This window comes from Phoenix dactylifera, chromosome 13 (genome assembly GCF_051530095.1).
Source record: "Phoenix dactylifera cultivar Ajwa chromosome 13, Ajwa_hap1_PhDact_Kaust_v1.1, whole genome shotgun sequence".
NCBI classification, from domain to species: Eukaryota; Viridiplantae; Streptophyta; class Magnoliopsida; order Arecales; family Arecaceae; genus Phoenix; species Phoenix dactylifera.
The window spans coordinates 14686890-14710492 of NC_143202.1; the positions used below are offsets into that span (position 1 = coordinate 14686890).

The window sequence follows — 23603 nt, forward strand, 5'->3', positions numbered from 1 at the left end:
GGGACTCTACTTCCTCTCAAAGTCGTCGGACATATTCCGACCTTGGGGTGGATTCTGACCTTGATGGAGCTCTATTTAGAGCTCCTCCCATTGCCCTGTCCACCCCACCGGAGATCCAGCCTTGATCAGAGCTCATCATGAGAGTATTTCTTCAGTTTTTCTCCTCAAATGCTGACCGCTATCAGTGTCGTTGCTGCTACCAATTGTCGCTACAAGCCAGTAAGAACCTCGCAACCTTTGACTAACTTTTCTCTCCCTCTTTCATGACCATTAGAAGCTCGATTCTGATGGGTGATTGCCGAATTTTTGGCAAGAAAGGAGATGTTCTATTTTCCCTATTTTTGGAAAATCAACCCTTTTTCATCTGATTTCGTCTATTTGCACCACCGGCACTTGTCATTGAGGCCTTCCTCCTGTCCCTTGTGCCTTGGTCGGAGCTCTAGCCTCGGGATACTTGATTTTCATGATTTAAGGGGCAGTACCTCTATTTTTGGCTAGATCCTTACTGTTCGCTACTGGTTGTCGTCGGCCGCCAATCCCCACCCTGGCCCTTGCCATATACCGTTAGAATTGGTCACCTTCGATTTCTATTGAACCACCTGTATCTCAGTTCGAACATGATTAGATAAATTTTGCCTTGATCAGATCAATTGAGATGTCGGGCACTCTCGCTTGATCAGCCCTGCACGGGTATTAGAATTTAGGATATTTATGTTTAGAATAATCATGATAAAATTTTGATGAAAAGATATGAATATTAGTCTCTAGGAGGGATTTTCGATATTAATTAGATCTGCCAGGTAGATAGTGCTCGCATATAATTCTTTTTCTAAATTTATTAGCAAATTATATAATATTTCTGTCATTGAATTTTGATCCTATTATTTGTATTTATGAATTGGAAGCATGGGATTATTTGTTGAATATATTTTATTATGGAATATTAATTGATGCATGATCGAATGTGATGAGGTCGAGGGTATCCCCCGGACCCCAGAGCTCAGTCCCCATCGGTCTTAGACAGCGGAAGCGACTGCTTCTCCTCAGAGGTATTGTCCGCTTTGAGGGGGGTTTCATAGTCTCTTCTCCTCGCACGGTTTTGCCCTGCAAAAGGTGCCTCTAAAGAGAAAGGGGTAGCCCCCCTCCATTTAAGGAACATACTTCTCCGCTATCTATTCGATGTGGGACTAAGTTCAGACCCTTTATTCCCACAACATAGCTCCCCCAGTGGAGGGGTCTGTGCCGAGGTCAAGGGCTCTCAACGAAAGCACCATTGATGAGGCCGAGGGTATCCCCCGGACCCTAGAGCTCAGTCCCCATCGGTCTCAAACAGCGGAAGCGACTGTTTCTCCTCAGAGGTATTGTCTGCTTTGAGGGGGGTTTCATAGTCTCTTTCCCTTTCACGGTTTTGCCCTGCAAAAGGCGTCTCTGAAGAGAAAGGGGTAGCCTTCCTCCATTTAAGGAGCAGACCTCTTCGTTATCTAGTCGATGTGGGACTAAGTTTGGACTTTTTATTCCCACAACAGAAGGTACTGATTTTATTGCTTGATTTCGATACTGGATGTTTAGTATGTGTTTTTCGATTTGGAATATGAAACTGATTTTATGAAAAGAGAGTTTTGTTTCATGATTCTTTTGCAGCCTGATTATGCATCAGTACTCCACAAGTAGGGTTGTACGCTGGTACATCGATATCCTACCAGTGGAGGTTATTGATACCCTGCCAATGGAGGTTATACCGTTAGTACCCTGCCAATAGCGGTAATATGTTGACCCATCGATATGCTGTCAAGAGGGGTTATATGTTGGCATATTGATACCTTACTAGTGGAGATTATATGTTGGCACTTTGCTTATTATTGAGATCATATTCTGGCCCAATCACAAGATATAAATATAGTTATAATTTATAGTTGCCAAGATAAAATTGATGCTTTTGAAAGAAATTAACTTGTGAACAAAATTTAAAATTTGAAATGATTGGATAGTATTTAGATTTGATTTTGAATTGATGTACTTTGCAAGCTTATTTTTAGCATATTATTAATTATTTTATTGCTTGATTCATCTAGTTAAAGTGTCCATCACTTACTAGGCTATCTAGCTTATTATTCTATGTTCTACTATTTTTATAGATTCAAAGAACTAGCTTAGCTTAGAGATTTACCATGGAAGTGCAACTAGAGATAGAATTTTTAGTATCTTTAGTTTAGATTAAGATTTTATTATAGTTGATGCAAGATTTTATATTATTATTATTTTTATGATATATTAATTTTGATTTAGTTATTTAAATTAAAGTTTTGAATGTTAATTATTTAAATTTATTCTGCTGCTTGCATATGATATCATGTTGAGTTGCTTTGCAAGCTTCTGAGAAGAGTTTCTTATGAGTATGCAGCAATTGCCGCAACCTTTAACTCGCGATCTCAAGTTGGAGGCATGACAATTAGTATGGTATCAGAGCATAAGTGGATGAACTATAAGTCTTAGAATCAGACATAAGGACGGTGTAGGTTGGATAGACACTAGGGATATTAGGACATTAGTTTATGATGATTGCGACATAAGTTATCTTAATAAACTTATAACTAACTAATAAGGATTTGCTGATATATGATGGATATAGGTTATGATCCCTCCACATCAGATGAAGAAGGCTGCTCGAGGTGTTGCTAGAGAGGAACCAAACCAGCAGGATGGCAATACTCTCCAGCGGGTCAGCAGCACTCCTCAGCAGGAGGGAATCATTGAACCTACTAAGAACACTCAGGTAGAACAATAGAATAGGGCTTAGCCCAAATAATGCAAGCCTCAGTTGGTATAATGCAAATACAGCAGCAGTTGCTCCATCAACAATAGATACAACAACAACAAATGCACCTGCAACATCAAGTACAATAAGAATAAGAACATGGGGAGTAGTAGGAATAGCGCAATAATATTGCAGAGTTCAAGAAGCTGACCCCACTAGCTTTTAAGGAGATTATGGAATCTTTGGAAGCTGAAAATTGGCTTATAGAGATGAAGAAAACATTCATTGTTTAGAAATGATGTGAGAATGAGAAGATACTTTATGCATCATACATGTTGCAAGATGAGTTATTCAACTGATGGCAGATGTTGGAATGTAAATATAAACAAGACAAGGAGCCACTCACTTGGAAAAGATTTTGAGAAGCATTTTATGACAAGTACTTTCTTCGGAGTGTGAGGACCCAAAAGAGCAAAAGTTCATTCACCTAAAACAAAGGAAGGAGAATAGATAGTTGAACAAAATAAGAGGGGAAGTTAGAAACCCGAGACCCAAGGAAGGGTTTATACTCTCACACAACAAGATGCATTAGTGATAGGTATTAATCTAGTTCCATTTGTTTATTCTTAATTATTGCTTAACTCGAGTATTAGTCATACCCACTGCTTTTATTAGATGACATTATGTTGCTAGGATAAGGTTAAGTGGTTGCATAACATTCTTTGATTAACTGTCAAAAAAAAAAAGGATTATAAACTTTCAAATTATGGAAGTATTCACAAGGATTAAGATATAGCAATACATGTGTTAACACATGTAAATCCCGGGTTTGAAAATTTGGAAGGAATAGCAGTGGAGATGGGCAGTTGTTGAGGCGGTTATAACTGCTTGATAGCCATGATCACCACCAACTTGGAGCTTGATAGAGGGCTATAAAAGCCCATGGAGTCCTCAGTAAGGGACTCCATCGACTGCACTCTCACCACTCCTCACCCTTCTTCATTCTGTGCAAAGGAATCGGATCGGGAGCGACGCCGTCGGAGTAAGAGGCCGAGCCGCCGGGGGGGGGGACGATCAAGCTACCGGAAGAGCTTCTCGGCTCCTCCTCGGAGCAAGGTAAACCCTTAAACCCCTATCCCCCTCATGATTTGTATCCTGTTTAGCTTAGATCTAATCTAGCTTGGAGATAGAAGGGTAGGAAGAGGATGAAGAGGCGGGACGGGAAAGGTTAAACCAGTGATCGGCTGTGATCTGATCTTTCACCTTCACCCGATTATGGCTTCCTCTCCCATTAAAACCCTAGATCTAAGAATCCTAAAATGCATACCTACCTTTTAATTCATGGAAGGGCCCTCGGCTTGTGCAAATCCAGTTTCCATGGGTGGAACCGGTTTGATCTCAGCCGGAAGTGGTCGGAGAAGAAGAGCCGAAGGGGATCTCCCTGTTTTGGCCGTGGACGCCATCGGGCCGACCGTGGGTGTCAGCTGTGTGTTACGCGGGCACCACCGGCTTCGGCCGGTTCCTCTGCTCCTCGATGGGTGACCATGCCCCATGTCCTCCACCGGAGGTGGAGGAGGAGAGCGGCCAGCTGGGCCGCAGCTGCTGCAGGTGGGACCACGGCCGTCGCAGGCGCCGCCAGTTGGCCGCAGCGCTGCCGGCTTCCTTCCGAGCACTCCGTCGAGCCCCTTGCCTCATGGGAGGAGAGGAGAAGAGGAGGGGGAGGAGATCGGGAAGAGAAGAAGAAAGAAGGAGAAGAAGGTTCGGGAAGGGAGGAGAAGAAAAAAAAGAAAAAGAAGAAAAAAAAGGAAAGAAAAAGAAGAAAAGAAGGAAAAGAAAAGAAAATAATAATAATAATAATTGCTATGGGCCGAGTCGGGCTTGATTCCGGCGGTGGGCTTCAAAAAAATCGGGCTTTAAAGGCCCAAGGCCGGACTGGACCCTGGCCTGAGCCCAATATTCTTAAACCTAGAATTAACTGAGCCAGAAGCTGAATCAGACCTGAATCAGAGGTTGAATCAGATCTGAACTAGAAGCTGACCCAGACCAGAACCAAAAATTGAATTGGGTTATGGGCCTAAACCAGAAATTGAATTAGGCTATGGACCCGAAAATGAAATTGAGTCCTATGGATGGGTTGTAACTGACTTTAAGATTATAAATAAATAGAAATTAAATGTGCAGGTGACATGCAATTTAATGATCTTGCTCGGTATTGGAGAATTGGTATTTGGTAAGCAAATTAAGGTAAGTAACCTGTCTTAATCTTATTATGGATCATGTATCACGTTTTATAAGATGAACATGTATTATTTATGCAATTTGAATTGTGTATATGAATTGTGAAAAAAGTAAGTAATCCTGATATAATCTTATGTTTTGTCAAATAATTGTGACTATTTGATTATAAAATTGTATATGATTATTTATGCTTTCACAAAATTAGGATCAAGCATGTGTTAACAAATGATTACATGATTTTGGATAAATAGCATCCATCATGATTATTATATTATTTACACCTGATTATGATGATGTAGAAAGACGTATGGAGAAATAAAGTTTCTACATGATCATGAGTTTTATTCATCATGATATCATCATTCACTTTCCAATGTATCTATGAGATAAGATTCATGAAAAGCATGATATGGTTTATGAACTCTCAGATTGCTATGTATAGCCCTTGCCAGCGGATTATAGTAGCTCGGCATATGACCCTCGCCAGCGGCTTATAATAGCTTGGTTTAGATCCTGCCAACGGAGAACAATAGTTGGCAAAGATTATGGCCCTCGCTAGCGGGTTATAGTAGCTCGGTAAACGGCCCTCGCCAGCGGGTTATAGTAGCTTGGTTTAGACCCTGCCAATGGAGAACAATAGTTGGCAATGATTATGGCCCTCGCCAGCGGATTACAGTAGCTCGGCATATGGCCCTCGCCAGCGGGTTATAGTAGCTTGGTTTAGACCCTACCAACGGAGAACAATAGTTGGCAAAGATTATGGCCCTCGCCAGCGGGTTATAGTAGCTCGGCGTACGGCCATCGCCAGTGGGTTATAATAGCTTGGCTTAGACCCTTCCAATGGGGAATAATAGTTGGCAAAGATTATGGCCCTGTCACGGGTAATAATAGTGACCATAGCTGCACTATTATCTGAGAGCACGAATTTCAAAGCATGAATTATGACAAGTACGGATTTCAAAGCATGAATAATGACAAGTATGGATTTCAAAGTATGAATAATGATAAATACCGATTTCAAAGCATGAATTATGGCAAGTACGGATTTCAAAGCATGAATTATGACAAGCATGGATTTCAAAGCATGAATAATGACAAGCACGGATTTTAAAGCGTGAATAATGATAAGTACGGATTTCAAAGCATGAATAATAACAAGTACGGGTTTCAAAGTATGGGCTAATGGCAAAAGTTTTTGATGCATAGCCATGTTTATGAAGTTGCATAAATGGACATGCATAGTTTTATGACTGGTTTGTTTATTGAAATGCTTACTTTGTTACAATTGTTAGTTTCTTAAATTAATGCACTAGAATGAAAAATATTATGCTTGATCAGATAAGATTATACATTGTTACTTACTGAGCTTTATAGCTCATACCCATTTATTTATGTTCTTACAGATGAATAGGAGATGCTAGGAACAAGGAGCGTGACATGCTTCAGGGTTATGGAAAAAATGGAATATTAAATGCTGATATTTTTATAAGCTTTTCTTATTGATGAAATATTTGATGAGATTCATGAAATCAATTATTCATAATTGATTTGAAGGTTTGAAGTGGCTGCGTGTTATTGCGGGCAAAGGTTTGCAATAGCACGGTCGTGTCATAATCCGAATCCGGGGCATGACATATAGTGGTATCAGAGCAATAGGTTTAACCTTGATTTAAAACTTTAAAAATAATTATGGGAATGGGTAGCTAAGTTAGCTTTCATATAATTGGAATCAAAGTATGGACAATAATGATATTTTAAATAATAAATAAATAAATAATAATAATAATAAAAGAAATATATATATATATATTTAAATACATATATATATATATAATGTGATGAAATGGATAATGATTAATACTATATTTTGATAGATGACGATGAGTGATAGCGAGAATGAAGTTCTGGCTAACTATAAAAGAAAAGGAGTGAAAGCATCATCCCAAGAAGTTGCCAATATGCCAGCTGGGCTAGCTCCAAACGTTGTAGCCACTCAGGCAGATCTTGCTGGGGTATGCTAAGTGGTGGCACAGCTTCTTTAGCAGCAGCAGCAGACACAGCTCTCCTTCCGACCTGTGTCATCCACCGATACCTATTATGAGAAATTTCGGAGGCTGCATCCTCCAATGTTTGAGGGAGGGGCTGATTACTTGGCTGCTGAGATCCGGATTCGAGAGATAGAGGAGATGTTTGATGCCCTACAATTTTCTGAAGAGGTCAAAGTCAAATTGGCGGTTCCTATGCTCAGAGGAAACACCAAGTTCTGGTGGATAGCTATGAAGGCTGCCATTCAAGGAAATGGTAAACAACTGACATGGGAGGAATTCAAAGGTAAATTCTACAATCAGTACTTCCCCCAGCCGGTGAGATTGGTGAAACAGAATGAATTTTTGGCCCTAAAATAGACAGAGAGTATGACAGTATTGGAATATGCTAGCAAGTTCAATGAATTGGGTAGGTTTTGTCCTCAGTTTATGGAGGAAGAGATAAGTAAAGCTAATAGGTTTGAACATGATCTGAGATATAGGATCAGGTCCAGATTGGCCGCTCTGATTTTCATAAGTTATTAGGATGTATTGGAAAGGGCTCTAAAATTGGAAGCCGAATTGAAGAGATCAGAAAAAGAAAGGGGTGACCAGAAGAGACCCAAGATGACAGAAAGTCTGAGTGACAGGCCATGGAACCCTAAAGGTAATACAAATAAGAAGAAGAGATTTGAGACCTGTACCTACTGTGGCAAGACTCGTAGGGGGCTTTGTTTTAAGAAGATGGGACTGCTTCATTTGTGGTCAACATGGACATTTGGCACGGGACTGTCCAAATAAAAAGAACGACTCGGAACCTACTGAACCAGGAGCTCAGCTTTTGCATTTATTTAGTAGAATGCTGGTACGAGTGACCAAATAGTGACAAGTATCATTTTAGATAATTCCATGAAGGCTATGTGTCAATTGATTGTAAATCTTCTGACCCCTTTGTATCATCTGGGTTTCTAACTCTCTATAATGCACACCATAAGAATTGATCCAATCTTTATGTGATGTCGGCTCTCTTAAGAAAGCTATTCTTATAATGTTATGTTTAAGAATCCTTTCACTTAAATGAAAAAATTAGAGTTAATACAAATTGAGACTGAGCCTTAGATATGTTGGGCTCAACTAGAGTTGCACAGTGGAAGCCTAGTGGATTATTAGATAAACGACTAAGTATCTTCATTTGCTTAAGAATTAAGGTATAAGAAAATTTCGAGGACGAAATTTCTTTTAAGGAAGGAAGAATGTAAATTTCGGGTCTGAAAATTTGGAAGGAAAGGCGGCGGAGATCGGCAGCTGTTGAGGCGGTTATAACCGCCTGACAGCCACGATCACCACCTGCTCTGAGCTTGATAGAGGGCTATAAAAGCCCATGGAGTCCTCAGTAAGGGACTCCATCGACTGCACTCTCACTACTCCTCACCCTTCTTCCTTCCGTGCAAAGGAATCGGATCGGGAGCGACGCCGTCAAAGTAGGAGGCCGAGCCGGGGGGGGACGATCAAGCTACCGAAAGAGCTTCTCGGCTCCTCCTCGGAGCAAGGTAAACCCTTAAACCCCTCTCCCCCTCATGATTTGTATCCTGTTTAGGTTAGATCTAATCTAGCTAGGAAATAATTAATAGAGGAGGAAGGGTAGGAAGAGGATGAAGAGGCGGGAGGGGAAAGGTCAAACCAGTGATCGGCTGTGATCTGATCTTTCTCCTTCACCCGATTATGGCTTCCTCTCCCATTAAAACCCTAGATCTAAGAATCCTAAAATGCATACCTACCTTGTAATTCATGGAAGGGCCCTCGGCTTGTGCAAATCCGGTTCCCATGGGTGGAACCGGTTTGATCTCAGCCGGAAGTGGTCAGAGAAGAAGAGCCGAAGGGAATCTCCCTGTTTTGGCCATGGACGCCATCGGGCCGACCGTGGGTGTCGGCCGTGTGTTACGCGGGCACCACCGGCTTCGGCCGGTTCCTCCGCTCCTCGATGGGTGGCCGGGGGAGGAGGAGAGTGGCCAGCCGGGCCGCAACTGTTAGAAGTATGCCCTAGAAGCCAATTTGGCTGATGCATTATTTTATTCTGGGACATAAATTTGTACTTGACCTTATTATGAATTTATTAAGTTGGGCATTCTTTTCATTCATGTTCTTATGTGTCCATGAATCGTCCAAGGAATTAATAAGATGATGACGCATATTCTCAAGAGTTGAAAATTTGAGCCATGTGTCATTAGTGATTAATTTCTAAATGCTCCTGATCAATGGATCATCACGAGGACGGTGATCGATCTGATGAGATCAGTGCACAGATCGCTTTCCTTATGGATGGACGAGATTCGAGTCCACAGTGTAGGGATACTGAAGTGATAGTGCATATGCTTGTTAGAGAACAAGGGTACTGAGCGTGACCAAGACAAGAAGTTACTTGGATGTCTATCCACTCGTCAGTGACTTGCTTGATGTTGCAGTAGTGTGACTGGTCCTTTGACCTGTGGTGCTTCAGCTACTCACAGTGAGGTTATTGTAGTTTGACTGCACATATACATGGTCTCTAGACATATGGGTCCATGCAGTATAGATTGGCTGCAGTAGGTTCACTGTAAGAGTAGGGTATGCACCTATATGGAATCTATCGACCTTGATAGATAAGGAGAGATCCTATGTGATTTATAAGACTGAGTTCGTAAGACCTCGACCGGGGCAGTATGCATAGTGGAGAAAGAGTTTTCCACTCTCGAACTTAAGTCGAATAAATCTTGACATATGACAGACGATGGGGTTTGACGAGTTATCCATGACCTCCGTCCTGTAGGGATCCACGATAGTAGGACTGTATCATACGATAACTGCACCTAGAGGTTCATTATTCTATTCTACTGGGTTGCCACTACATACTGCTAGGTGTCACTTGTGGATGTTGGGACTCACGGAAATTTACCTGATGATCGGTAAACCCTGACGAGTAGAACTGAAAGTGTTTCAGTCCACTGAAAGGTGTTTCAGTGATATTGAGATGGAGATCTCAATATGTCTCATTACCAGTCAGATTAGAACCTATGAGGTCACACACATTAGAGGTTCTGATTATTAGGATTGTCGAATTGTGATTTAGAATCACAATATCAATTGTCAATAAGATTGATGTTCGAAATAACCCACTAAGAGTTAGTGAGTTAAATGGAAGAATTAAATAATTATAATTAGATTATAATTAAGTCTATTATTGCTGATTAATTGAGTCAAATTATGTTGGGTCTGACCCAAAGAAATTTGACTCAAATTCTAGTCAAGAGTTGGCTAGATCGAATCCCTAAAAAACCCTACCTAATTCAGTCTTTTTCCCTGAATAGAGCCTCCCTCTTGATGCCTTATTTTGAAGAGTCAAAATAGGCGAGAGGGGGCAGCCAAGAGGGAAAGGAGGGGCGTGGCCCCCTCTCCTTCTTTGCTGTGAGCCGGAGCCCCTTGATTCTTTTCAAGAATCAAGGGGCCCGCCAATAAAGAAAGGCACCAGGAAACCTTTTAGGAATAGGTTTCCTGGCGCATAGGGTTTTGAACCCTATAAAACGGGAGCCCCACGCCCCAAGAAAAATCAGAGCTCTTCTCCCAGGCGTGGGGCAGCAAGGCTATGTTTTTGGGGATTTTTAAATCAGCAAAAAGGGAGAGAAAAGAATCAAAACAATGAAGGATTTTCTTCTTCCTTTTGAAGGCTGCACAAGGTGGGATCCTTGTGATTTCTTCTTCCTTCTTCTTCGACATCCAAGAGAGGCTTTTGCAAGGAGCTAGCACCCCGGTGAAGCCCCATCTCTGATCTTCAGCAACCTCGTGTGGATACTTGTAGAGGCCGGACGTTTGTGCGGCTACAAGGAACCAAACCACGATCATCGGTTGCGGTGTTCTTCTACCCGCACAAAGGTGAAGATGAGATCTTCATTTGAACTTTTATATTTCTGATTTTCTGGTAGTTTAACAATTCATAATTAATTATTAGATCTTAGTTTAGTCCCCATCTTAATTCAAAAGGGTTCTGAATCGTTTTGATTCAGAAAAATTTTGAAATCTACCCGATCCTGTTCCGGCGTATGCGATGCACTGGGCCCGGCATGCGGATTCCGCCGCGAACGTCGCGCCGCTGTGGGGCAATCCAGCAGCAACTGCTGCAGGTAGGACCGCGGCCGCCGCAGGCGCTGCTGTTTGGCCGCAGTGCTACCGGCTTCGGGCAGGCTTCCTCCCGAGCACTCCGTCGAGCCTCTTGCTTCATGGGAGGAGAGGAGAAGAGGAGGGGGAGGAGATCGGGAAGAGAAGTAGAAAGAAGGAGAAGAAGATTTGGGAAGGGAGGAGAAGAAAGAAAAAAAAACGAAGAAAAGGAAAGGAAAGAAAAAGAAGAAAAGAAGGGAAAAAAAAGAAAAAAAATAATAATAATTGCTATGGGCCGAGTTGGGCTTGATTCCGGCGGTGGGCTTCAAAGGAACCGGGCTTTAAAGGCCCGAGGCCGGACTGGACCCTGGTCTGAGCCTAATATTCTCAAACCCAGAATTAACTGAGCTAGAAGCTGAATCAGACCTGAATTAGAGGTTGAATCAGATCTGAACCAGAAGCTGACCCAGACTAGAACCAGAAATTGAATTAGGCCATGGGCCTGAACCAGAAATTGAATTAGGCTATGGACCCGAAAATGAAATTGAGTCCTATGGATGGGCTGTAAATGACTTTAAGATTATAAATAAATAGAAATTAAATGTGCAAGTGATATGTAATTTAATGATCTTGCTTGGTATTGGAGAATTGATATTTGGTGAGCAAATTAAAGTAAGTAACCTGTCTTAATCTTATTATGGATCATGTATCACGTTTTATAAGATGAACACATATTATTTATGCAATTTGAATTGTGTATATGAATTGTGAAAAAAGTAAGTAACCCTAATATAATCTTATGTTTTATCAAATACTTGTGAGTATTTGATTATAAAATTGTATATGATTATTTATGCTTTCACAAAATTAGGATCAAGCATGTGTTAACAAATGATTGCATGATTTTGGATAAATAGCATCCATCATGATTATTATATTATTTACACATGATTATGATGATGTAGAAAGATGTATGGAAAATAAAGTTTTCAGCATGATCATGAGTTTTATTCATCATGATGTCATCATTCACTTTCTAATGTATCTATGAGATAAGATTCATGAAAAGCATGATATAGTTTATAAACTCTCAGATTGCTATGTACGGTCCTTGCCAGCGGGTTATAGTACCTCGGCATATGGCCCTTGCCAGCGGGTTATAGTAGCTTGGTTTAGACCCTGCCACTGGGGAACAATAGTTGGCAAAGATTATGGCCCTCGCCAGCGGGTTACAGTAGCTCGGCATATGGCCCTCGCCAGCGGGTTATAGTAGCTGGATTTAGACCCTGCCAACGGGAAACAATAGTTGGCAATGATTATGACCCTCGCCAGCAGGTTATAGTAGCTCGGCATACGGCACTCGCTGGCGGGTTATAATAGCTTGGCTTAGGCCCAGCTAACGGGGAATTATAGTTGGTAAAGATTATGGCCCTATCACGGTAATAATAGTGACCATAGCTGCACTATTATCTGAGATCACAAATTTTAAAGCATGAATTATGACAAGTACGGATTTCAAAGCATGAATAATGACAAGCACGGATTTCATAGCATGAATAATGAAAAGCACGGATTTCAAAGCATGAATTATGAAAAGCACGTATTTCAAAGCGTGAATTATGAAAAGTGCGGATTTCAAAGCATGAATAATAGGAAGTATGGATTTCAAAGTATGGGATGATTGCAAAAGTTTTATGATGCATAGCCCATATTTATGAAGTTGCATAAATGAACATGCATAGTTTTATGACTGGTTTGTTTATATGAAATGCTTACTTTGTTACAACTGTTTGTTTCTTAAATTAATGCACTAGTATGAAAAATATTATGCTTGATCAGATAAGATTATGCATGGTTACTTACTGAGCTTTATAGCTTATACCCATTTATTTATGTTCTTACAGATGAATAGGAGATGCTAAGAACAAGGAACATCACATGCTTCAGGGTTATGGAAAAAATGGAATATTAAATGCTGATATTTTTATAAGCTCTGTATCAATCCTTATTGATGAAATATTTGATGAGATTCATGAAATTAATTGTTCATAATTGATTTGAAGGTTTGAAGTGGCTGCATGTTATTGCGGGTAAAGGTTTGCAATAGCACGGCCGTGTCATGATCCGAATCTGGGGCGTAACTTTAGAGACCAAGATTTGATGTGGGTATGTTGGTGGGATAGGAATGAACGCATGCTGAATTGCAATTGATTTGAAACAATAATTTTGATTAGTGTTATGACTTAAATTGGAAAAAAGTATACCTCTAGTTCTTTGAAATTACGAGTATGAAAAATTTTGGGAACAATTTTTTTTTTTTTTGTGGGGGGTGCGGGGGAGAATGTAATACCCAACAAGAATTGGGCTTAGTCCATTTGATTGGCCCAAATGAGGAAAAGAAAAGGAAAAAAAATTGAGACATGCAAAGTGGGAGGGGAGTCTTCTTCCTCCTAAAGTCATCGGACGGAGCTCTATTTAGATCTCCTCCCATCGCCCCATCCACCCCACTGGAGATCCAGCCTTGATCGAAACTCGCCGTGGGAGTATTTCTTTGATTTTTCTCTCCAAATGCCGACCATGGATTTAGTATCAGGAAGTGGAAGTATATGACCATGGATTTAGTTTCAGGATTACCCAAGACTTCTAGTGCAGATGATGTAGTTTAGGTGGTTTTAAATGGTGAAGTTTTCACACTTTCTATCTATCTGAGATGGCCTCAATCTTGAAAGACTTGCGAGATTATGCATAAAAAATGTTGTGAAACTTTATGGGATTCCTATAACCATTGTGGCAGACAGAGGTATCATATTTGTGTTGGAATTTGAATGAATTTTGAAAAGTTTTAAAGAGGTGTAAATAAAAAAGATTTGTAACCCCAAATTTTTAAAAGAGTTGTTGTAACATTTAAGTATTTCAAATTCCATTTGGAAGTTTCAAAAACTTCCCATTATCTTTCATTATGGCCTTAATGAGGCCATAAGTATTCAACCGTTATGGTTGGATTACACAAGGCCTATAAAAGAGCCATTCCCTGCATCTAACAAATATACAATACAAAACCCTTCTTCTTCCTCTCATTGTTTCTCTCTACCACCATTCTCTCTTTTACAATTTTCTATATTATTGGGCGACCGATATAGACTAGGTAATCTGCCTACTACAGACGTGCACTGTAGATTAGGCCCGCTGTGAGCCGTTTGGGTTGTATCTTGGAGCCGTCGCTGACCGCCAATACCTGCACGTGGGGACGCAACAACGGTTTTAGGACAGTGCGTCTTTTGGCGTGCCTCTCACACCTCACAGGCCAGATATTTTCTTACCACTATTTTATTATAATTGTTAGATTTTCTTTTTATGTGATTTAAATATTTTACAAAGCATCTTGATAGATCAACATTCTAAAACCGTTGTTATATTGTTTCATCTATATGTTTATATATTCTGCAAGATGCATAGTTGAACACTGTTTTTGTTCATCTTTGATAGAAATCATTGCTGAATACACTTTAAATAATAATATATATATAGTTTAGCTTTAGATTCTCAATTTTGATATTAAACTGTTTAATAAAAAAACAGTTTATTGCTTAATAAAAAAAAAAAGTTTACTGTTTAATTAAAAAAAAAAACAGTTTACTGTTTTACTGTTTTAATAAAAAAAAAGTTTACTGTTTTGATCAAGAAAATAGATTACTGTTTTAATTTAAAAAAAAAAGTTTACTGTTTTACTATTTTAATAAAAAAAAAGTTTACTGTTTTGATCAAGAAAACAGATTACTGTTTTAATTAAAAAAAATAGTTTACTGTTTTAATTAAAAAAAACAGTTTACTGTTTTAATAAAAAAAACAGTTTACTGTTTTAACAAAAAACAGTTTACTGTTTAATCAAAAAAAAAACAGTTTACTGTTTTAATAAAAAAAAAAAACAGTTTACTGTTTAATAAAAAAAACAGTTTACTGTTTAATCAAAAAAAATAGTTTACTGTTTAATCAAAGAAAACAATTTACTGTTATTAAAAAAAAAAACAGTTTACTGTTTCAACAAAAAAAACAGTTTACTGTTTCAACAAAAAACAGTTTACTGTTTAATTAAAAAAACAGTTTACTGTTTTAATTAAAAAAAACAGTTTATTGTTTTAATATAAAAAATAGTTTACTGTTTTTAATTAAGAAAATAGTTTACTGCTTTAAAAAAAAAAGTAGTTTTGGTGAAGATATAAGTATTAAATCTAATTGGTGACATTAGGGTTGTTTTCCTTTACAATTATTAGTAAAGTTATTGTTACATAGTATATTATTAAGAGATACTCTTAGGAACATCTTGTTTAAATTTATTCATTAGTGACATTATTGTTATTATTTTTCCTCACAGTTGAATACTCTACTGCCCTATTTAAACTTTAAAAACTTAGAGTTTAAAATTTAGAATGGCAAATATGGAAGAAGCTAATAGTATTAAGCCTGAAAAATTTAGTGGACAAAATTTTCGTAGGTGGCAAAGACAACTTAAATATTGGTTGACTGTGTTAGGACTTGTATCTGCAATAGAGGAACTACGGTCTAATCAAGAGTTACCTTCACAAATGACTAATGAGCAAGTAGAGTACCACTGCTATAATAGAATACTTAGTGCTTTGTCTGACCATCTTTATGATGTATATCATGCCACTACCTCAAGTGCAAAAGAACTTTGGGATGCTTTAGAGGCTGAATATGGGATGATAGATGCTGGCATTGATCGGTTTACTGTCTCAAATTTTAATAATTATAAAATGGTAGACAATAAACTAGTGGGAGATCAAATTTATGAGTATCAAGAACTTCTGAGAGGAGTTGAGAAAAAGGGAACCAAATTTAGTGAAGATTTTAAAGTCTCATGTCTTATAGATAAGTTGCCATCATCTTGGAATGATTTTGCTAGGACCCTTAGGCATAAACAAGGAGAGTTAACCTTAACCCAAGTCATAAACTCTCTTAGAGTTGAGGAAAAACATAGAGCCAATACTAAGAAAGAGGATGAAAAGACTCCTAAGGTGAACCTAGTTGAAAATAATACTAAGAATTTTTACAAGAGAAATAATTTCCAACATAGGGGTAAGAACTTCAAGAAAAATAATAGGTTCCACAATCGTTCTAACCAAAACCAAAACTTCCAATACCGTAATAATAATAATAATAAAACATTCAAGGGCAAAGGAAGTGAGAAAAGGCTATGCTTTGTTTGTGGGAGAACTAATCACATGGCGAAAGATTGCTTCTTCAAGAAGAATGAGGAGTATAAGCCGAAGCCCAAGTCAAATCACTATCAAAGAGATCCAAAGGCTCAAGTCTATATGTTGATGGATCAAGAGAATTCAGCTGAGCCATCCTTTAGGTATAACTTTAGTTCTTCTTCTATTAATTTTACTTATGGAAATAAAGATTGGTGGTTAGATTCTAGAGCTAATGTACATATTTGTTTTGATCATGGTTATTTTAAAACTTATCAGAAATCAAGTGGAGGAAGTGTAACATTAGGTAATGACTCTATTGCACGTGTGCTTGGAGTTGGAGACATAGATTTGAAGATGACATCTGGAAAGATCTTAACTTTGAAAGGAGTGCGACATGTTCCAGAAATCAGAAGAAATTTAGTTAGTGGGTCATCCTTAGTCCAACAAGGATACAAGGTTGTTATGGAATCCAATAAAGTTGTAATTTCAAAAAATAATGTATTTGTTGGGAAAGGATTTATTAGTGAGGGGTTGTTTAAATTAAATGTACTTTCAGAAGTTAAAGTTATCTCTTCAAGTGTTTTCAATGTTGAATCTTCTAATGTATGGCATGAACGATTGGGACATGTACACTTAAAGAAAATTAAAAGAATGATGGATCTAGATTTAGTCCCTAAATCCAATCTAAACTTTAAGCATAAATGTGAAGTGTGTGTACAAGCCAAACAACCTAAAAGGCCTTATAAGTCTGTAGAAAGAAACACTCAACTCTTAGAGCTCATACATAGTGATGTATGTGATTCGAACAGACCACCTACTAGAGCAGGAAATAAGTATTTTGTGACTTTTATAGACGATTGTTCGAAATTTTGCTATGTGTACTTAATAAAAACTAAAGATGAGGTGTTTAATAAATTCAAGATTTATAAGACCGAAGTAGAGAATCAATTAGAAAGAAAGATTAAGAAACTCAGATCCGACAGAGGAGGTGAGTATACCCTTACTAATTTTAGCATCTTCTGTGAGGAATATGGAATAGTACATGAAATAACTCCGCCATACTCTCCTCAATCTAATGGAGTAGCTGAAAGAAAGAATAGAACTTTAATGGATATGGTTAATGCGATGTTGATAAGTTCTGGACTACTTGAGAATTTATGGGGAGAAGCAATTCTTACTGCATGTTTCATATTGAATAGAGTAACTGTGAAAGATAATGATAAGACCCCTTACGAAATTTGGAAGAAAAGAACACCTAATCTTAAAATCTTGAAAGTGTGGGGGTGTTTAGCTAAAGTAGCAATCCCTGAGCCTAAGCGAAAGAAGATAGGGCCTAAAACTACAGATGCTGTCTTTATAGGGTATGCTCAAAATAGTAGTGCCAATAGATTCTTAGTTATAAACTCTGAGATTAGTGAAATTTCAAATAACACAGTTATAGAATCTAGAGATGCTACCTATTTTGAAGATATATTTCCTTATAAAAATAAAATTTCACACCAAGTAATAGATAAATCATCTACTAATGATAAACCTTCCACTAGTACAAATGCATTTAAGGAACCAGAAACACAATTAGAGTTAAGAAGGAGTAAAAGGTCTAGAATAGAGAAAAATTTTGGAGACGAATTTTATACCTTTTTAACAGAAGGAGATCCTACTACCTATAAGGAAGCTATGTCTTCTTTAGATGCTCCATTTTGGAAGGAAGCTATACAAAGTGAGATAGAGTCTATTATTCAAAATAACACTTGGGAGTTAACTAATTTACCTCCTGAAAATAAAGCTATTGGGTGTAAATGGGTGTTCAAGAAGAAGTTAAAACCTGATGGAACCATAGACAAGTACAAAGCTAGACTAGTAGCTAAAGGTTTTACACAAAAAGAAGGAATAGATTACTTTGATACATATTCACCTGTATCCAGGATAACTACGATTAGAATTTTAGTTGCTTTAGCATCAGTGCATAATCTAGTGATTCATCAAATGGATGTTAAGACTGCCTTTCTAAATGGAGACATAAATGAAGAGATATATATGGAGCAACCTGAAGGTATTGTAGTTAAAGGTCAAGAACATAAGGTCTGTAAGTTAGTTAAATCCTTGTATGGTTTAAAACAAGCTCCTAAGCAATGGCATGAGAAGTTTGATAAAGTGATCTTAGAATATGACTTTAAGATTAATGAATATGATAAGTGTGTGTATTACAAAGAGAGTAATGGAGAACATGTGATATTATGTCTTTATGGTGATGATATATTAATATTTGGGACAAATTTGGAGATAGTAAATGATGTTAAGTCTTATCTTTCTAGAAAGTTTGACATGAAGGATTTAGGAGAAGCCTATGTAATTTTAGGAATGAAGTTGGAAAGAACACCTAATGGAATTACTCTTAATCAAACCAGTACAATAGAAAAGATGTTAAAAAAATTTAATTATTTTGATTGTAAATCTATATCAATACCATATGATCTAAATGTGCATTTGAAGAAAAATAATGGTGGACCAGTATCTCAACTGAAGTACTCACAAATGATTGGATCATTGTTATACATAGCAAATAAAACTAGGCCTGATATAGCATATGCTGTTGGGAGACTTAGTAGATATACTCATAATCCTAGCAAAGATCATTGGGTTGCTTTAAAGAGAGTCTTTAAATATCTTAGAGGAACCTTGGAATACTCATTGTGTTATAAGGGATTTCCGAATGTAGTTGAAGGGTATAGTGATGCGAATTGGATAACAGACAATATGGATGTAAAGTCCACTTCAGGGTATGTATTTCTTTTGGGTGGAGCAGCAATATCTTAGGGATCTAAGAAACAAACTATTATCTCTCGCAGTACTATGGAGTCAGAACTAATAGCTTTAGATACAACTTGCTCTGAGGCTGAGTGGATTAAGAACTTGATGCTTGACATGCCTTTAGTTAATAAACCCATACCTGCCATTTCCATACATTGTGATAGTAAGGCAGTAATAGAGTTAGTAAGGCAAGCACATACCAATAAGAAAATGAATAGGCATTTGCAAGTGAGGTATAAATCAGTTAAAAGCCTATTGAATAAGAATATTGTGTCTTTGGAATTTGTAAAGTCTGAGAAAAATATAGCTGATCAGCTGACCAAAGCTCTTTCTAAGAGAGCTATCATTGACTTGTCGAGGGGGATGGGCTTAAGCCCATAAGGGAGTCACCTAGGGAGGTAACCCAACCTTTGTGATTGGAGATCCCATGAAGAAGGTTCAATGGGTAGAAACAATCCATATTGCGTGACTCATTTCAGCACTACTTTTAAGGAGAGAGTCTCCTGCTCATCCCTATGGCAATAGTGCTTTGATATGTGACATTAAGGAAGGGTATTACCCTGAATAAGCCCAAGGCAGGCATACTCTTGCAGGATACAGGTCACATGTATTCTTGGAGGACTCACCTAAATGAGAGTTGTCGTGAGGCCGCGACTGTGAGAATTGGGCTGTTCTCTAATAACTCTCATGAGAATCAAGATTCAGCGCATGGCCATAAATAGCGCTTACCCGCACCAAGTCTATATCAATACTATGTGTGTGGCATGTTAAAATCTGGTCCAAAAGGTCTAGTTCAAGACTTAGTTCACTATGATCCTTCAGGTTAGAACTGTCAACACTAAGTGTAGGTTCAAGTCCGGAAGACACCTGCACCCATTGCATAGTATAAAGCTGCCCAAATTCCTCTCTATATATATGTATATGATTTTATAAAGTTTTGAAACTTGTGGGGGACTGTTGGAATTTGAATGAATTTTGAAAAGTTTTAAAGAGGTGTAAATAAAAAAGATTTGTAACCCCAAATTTTTAAAAGAGTTGTTGTAACATTTAAGTATTTCAAATTCCATTTGGAAGTTTCAAAAACTTCCCATTATCTTTCATTATGGCCTTAATGAGGCCATAAGTATTCAACCGTTATGGTTGGATTACACAAGGCCTATAAAAGAGCCATTCCCTGCATCTAACAAATATACAATACAAAACCCTTCTTCTTCCTCTCATTGTTTCTCTCTACCACCATTCTTTCTTTTACAATTTTCTATATTATTGGGCAACCGATATAGACTAGGTAATCTGCCTACTACAGACGTGCACTGTAGATTAGGCCCGCTGTGAGCCGTTTGGGTTGTATCTTGGAGCCGTCGCTGACCGCCAATACCTGCACGTGGGGAGGCAACAACGGTTTTAGGACAGTGCGTCTTTTGGCGTGCCTCTCACACCTCACAGGCCAGATATTTTCTTACCACTATTTTATTATAATTGTTAGATTTTCTTTTTATGTGATTTAAATATTTTACAAAGCATCTTGATAGATCAACAATTTGTATCACAATTTTGAAAAAACTTGAACAAGGCTTTAGGGACTAAGCTAAACTTCAGTGCTGCTTTCCCCCAAAGACCTATCTTCAATTGGAAAGACCTATTTGAATCTTGAAAGATAAGTTAAGGGCTTGTATTATTGATCTGAAAGATTCATTAGGTGAACATACTCCTCATGGTGGGATTTGCCTATAAAATAGTTACAAGGCTAACATCCATATGGCACCTTATGAGGCATTATATAGCCGAAAGTGTCGATTTTTTACCTGTTGGGATGATGTTGGGGAGAAAAGGTTATTAAGGCATGAGTTTGTATAACAAATGGTGAAAAAGGTTTGGCTAATCATAGAAGGATTTCCTGTAGCTCGCATTAGATAGAAAAGCTTTGTGGATGAGAGGAAACAGAAACTATAGTTTCTGGTGGGTGATCATTTGAGCAAATGAGTCCCAAGTCTGTAAATCCATTTGAGATATTCAAGAGAGTTGGTGAGGTAGCTTATAGAGTTCCTTTGCCACCTACGCTAGCTATTGTGCATGATCTTTTCTATGTTTTTGTGGTGAGGAAACCCAAGCCATGTTATGGATCTTGGACCTTCATATCTTAGAGAGGACTTGGCATGTGAGGAGCACCCTTTGAGGATTGTGGACAAGGACTAGGTGTTGCCGTGTCATACCATTTGATATGTCAAGTTGCAAAAATGACCATTCTAAGAAGGGTTACTTGGGATCTAGAGGATGAAAAGAGGCATAAATGCCCCAAAATTTTTGAAGACTCGGGTATGTCAATTTCAAGGACGAAACTTTTTTAGGGGGTGGATGTAATACATGAAAACTTTAGTATAATATATCTATATATAAGAAAGTATATAAGTTGCACCTCTAAACCAGTGAACCACCAAAAGGATTGCTGATGGATTTCATTAATTAGAACTAGTATTGGAAGAAGATATTTGTTATTTATCAACTAAGAACTCTGTCCATTCCCTTCTTGATTAACAGGGTAGGATTATAGTAATATTAGAACTTGAATGCAATTGTGGGTATGAAATAGACTGTATCACTCTTAGTCCTTTTGAGAATGTTGTCCAAGGATAGGACATAACATAGATGTAGCTTGCAAAACCTAGAATAGGATCCAAAGGAACCAAAAATGTTACAGGAAAACAGGATAGATCAAGTGGGTAATTCACAGGTGTTAAATAATTGCTATTTGGACTACAACATCCAGTTTGGCCTAAGTTGCTACATTAGAAAATATTAGATGGAGACTAGAACTTGGGCTTCTTGTTAGCATTCAAATCAAATATAATGAACTTTCACATAACGCACCCTCAAAATGTTCTTTAGAAATCTAAAGCTTTGATGTCATCATATGCATGCTTTTGAACTAACACTAAAATTCTGATCTCATCTGCCTGGATTTCTCTTAGCATATAGGTGTAACCAAATCAAATTTTATACTTTCTTGGATCAAGTGAAGGTTATTCATTGGGCAAGGCCAATTCTAATTTGAATTTGGTAGGCCTAGCTGCTCAATAAAATATTGTACAGTTAAATTGGGGGTTGAATAGTTAATAACAATTTTTGTTTCAATACTAAATTGAGGTTGTGAAACAAAAAAAAGAGAATAAAAAATTCATACAATAATACAATGATGTAAATACACACATGCTATATATGTGAAAATTATGGTTTCAAATCCTAATGGGATGTCCTAAGGGATGATAGGATGTGTTACTGTCATAAGTATTAGGATACGACCGTCTCACCATCATCCCAACATCCTGATTAATATATCTTAATGGGTCATCCCCTGTCTCAAGTATCAAGACAAGGTGAGATGGTAGTGCATCTCTTATCATGGAAAAAAACAAGATAAATATTGGTGAAAATAATTAATAGCTATAAACAGTCTAAATAGAGGTGATCATAGATGACGAAGAAAAAGAACCTACAGCAAACAATAGCAGCTGCTCTTTTCCCGCCATGCTTGTTTGGATGGACACTCCTCCCTCTCCAATCCACATATTCACCATGGTCTACGTTCATTTCCTTCACCATAGTCAAAAAGGAAAAGGAATTAAAAGAATTTTCAACTAAAAAAATAGACACAGAAAGATGGATGGATAGATAGATAAATAAACATATAGATAAATAGATAAATATACATCCGCACAAATCCAAGATACTAAGTTGTACATATCTAGTGAAAAATAGTGTGGCAATCTAATATTAAGCTTCAACACAAAAAAAAGAGAAAATATCAAATAGTAAAAGGTTGATTTTTACTTTAAGATAATCAAATCTAGAATCTCAATTTTCCTTAAACCATAAGAGTCCTTTATTTGCTTTTGTGAATCAAACCAAATAGAACATATTTTTATTATTCAAAATTTGAGATTTTGAAAAATCAAAATATAAACAAACGTTCATCTCCATCGTAAAAATCAAATGACATGTCTCAGATAAAGAACACCAAACGTTTCATGATTTGCCATAGAGATACAAGAAGAGCATATATATATATATATAAACGTATGCATAAACTATACCATGATGGACTGTAGTTGAAGGAGACGGCTAACTTTCCTCGCCGAGGACTTGACAAGAAGCGTAGGTGAAGGGGGGCAAAAGAGAGATGGTAGATGAAGTCAGAGAAGAGTGATGCTAATGTTCTCCACCTAACCTGTTAGGGTACCAGAAAGAGGAATTTTCTGAATAGATGAGGTGGATTGATTGCCACATGAAACAATTGCAGGGGTCAAATATATAAAGGTGGGGAAAGGGGTATAAAAGTGGCTCCAAGCAATAAATTCTGACATGCTCATTGTTATCTCTTTAAATATGCAGAACGATATTTGGCATTCATTCAATAGAATAATATTTTTTCTTTTA

At 37.8% G+C, this 23603-nt stretch overlaps 2 protein-coding genes across 2 annotated transcripts in view; one reads left to right on the forward strand and one right to left on the reverse strand.

Annotated features, from left to right (window-relative positions):
* Positions 1-23351, reverse strand: part of LOC103697233 (protein NRT1/ PTR FAMILY 4.2-like) — a 40999-nt gene extending 17648 nt beyond the window's left edge. Inside the window, exons 1-2 of the mRNA XM_039118745.2 lie at positions 23261-23351; positions 22664-22760 (exon numbers count right to left, since the gene is read on the reverse strand). Coding sequence (XP_038974673.2) covers positions 22664-22760; positions 23261-23263 — 100 coding nt within the window. The 5' untranslated portion in view covers positions 23264-23351. The remainder of the gene's footprint in view (positions 1-22663; positions 22761-23260) is intronic.
* On the forward strand, positions 15362-16669 carry LOC149751448 (uncharacterized). The gene is made up of 2 exons (XM_089927006.1): positions 15362-16519; positions 16635-16669. Exons 1-2 carry the CDS (start codon positions 15573-15575, stop codon positions 16654-16656), a joined length of 969 nt encoding a protein of 322 aa, XP_089783132.1. The 5' UTR covers positions 15362-15572; the 3' UTR covers positions 16657-16669.
* Positions 23352-23603: the final 252 nt, after the last annotated feature.

Excerpts from the sequence above, each read along its gene's own strand:
- LOC149751448 (XM_089927006.1), top strand. The coding sequence starts at position 15,573 with ATGGCAAATATGGAAGAAGCTAATAGTATTAAGCCTGAAAAATTTAGT. Across the intron at positions 16,520-16,634 it reads TCAGCTGAGCCATCCTTTAG|AAATCAAGTGGAGGAAGTGT; the intron begins GTATAACTTTAG and ends AAAACTTATCAG.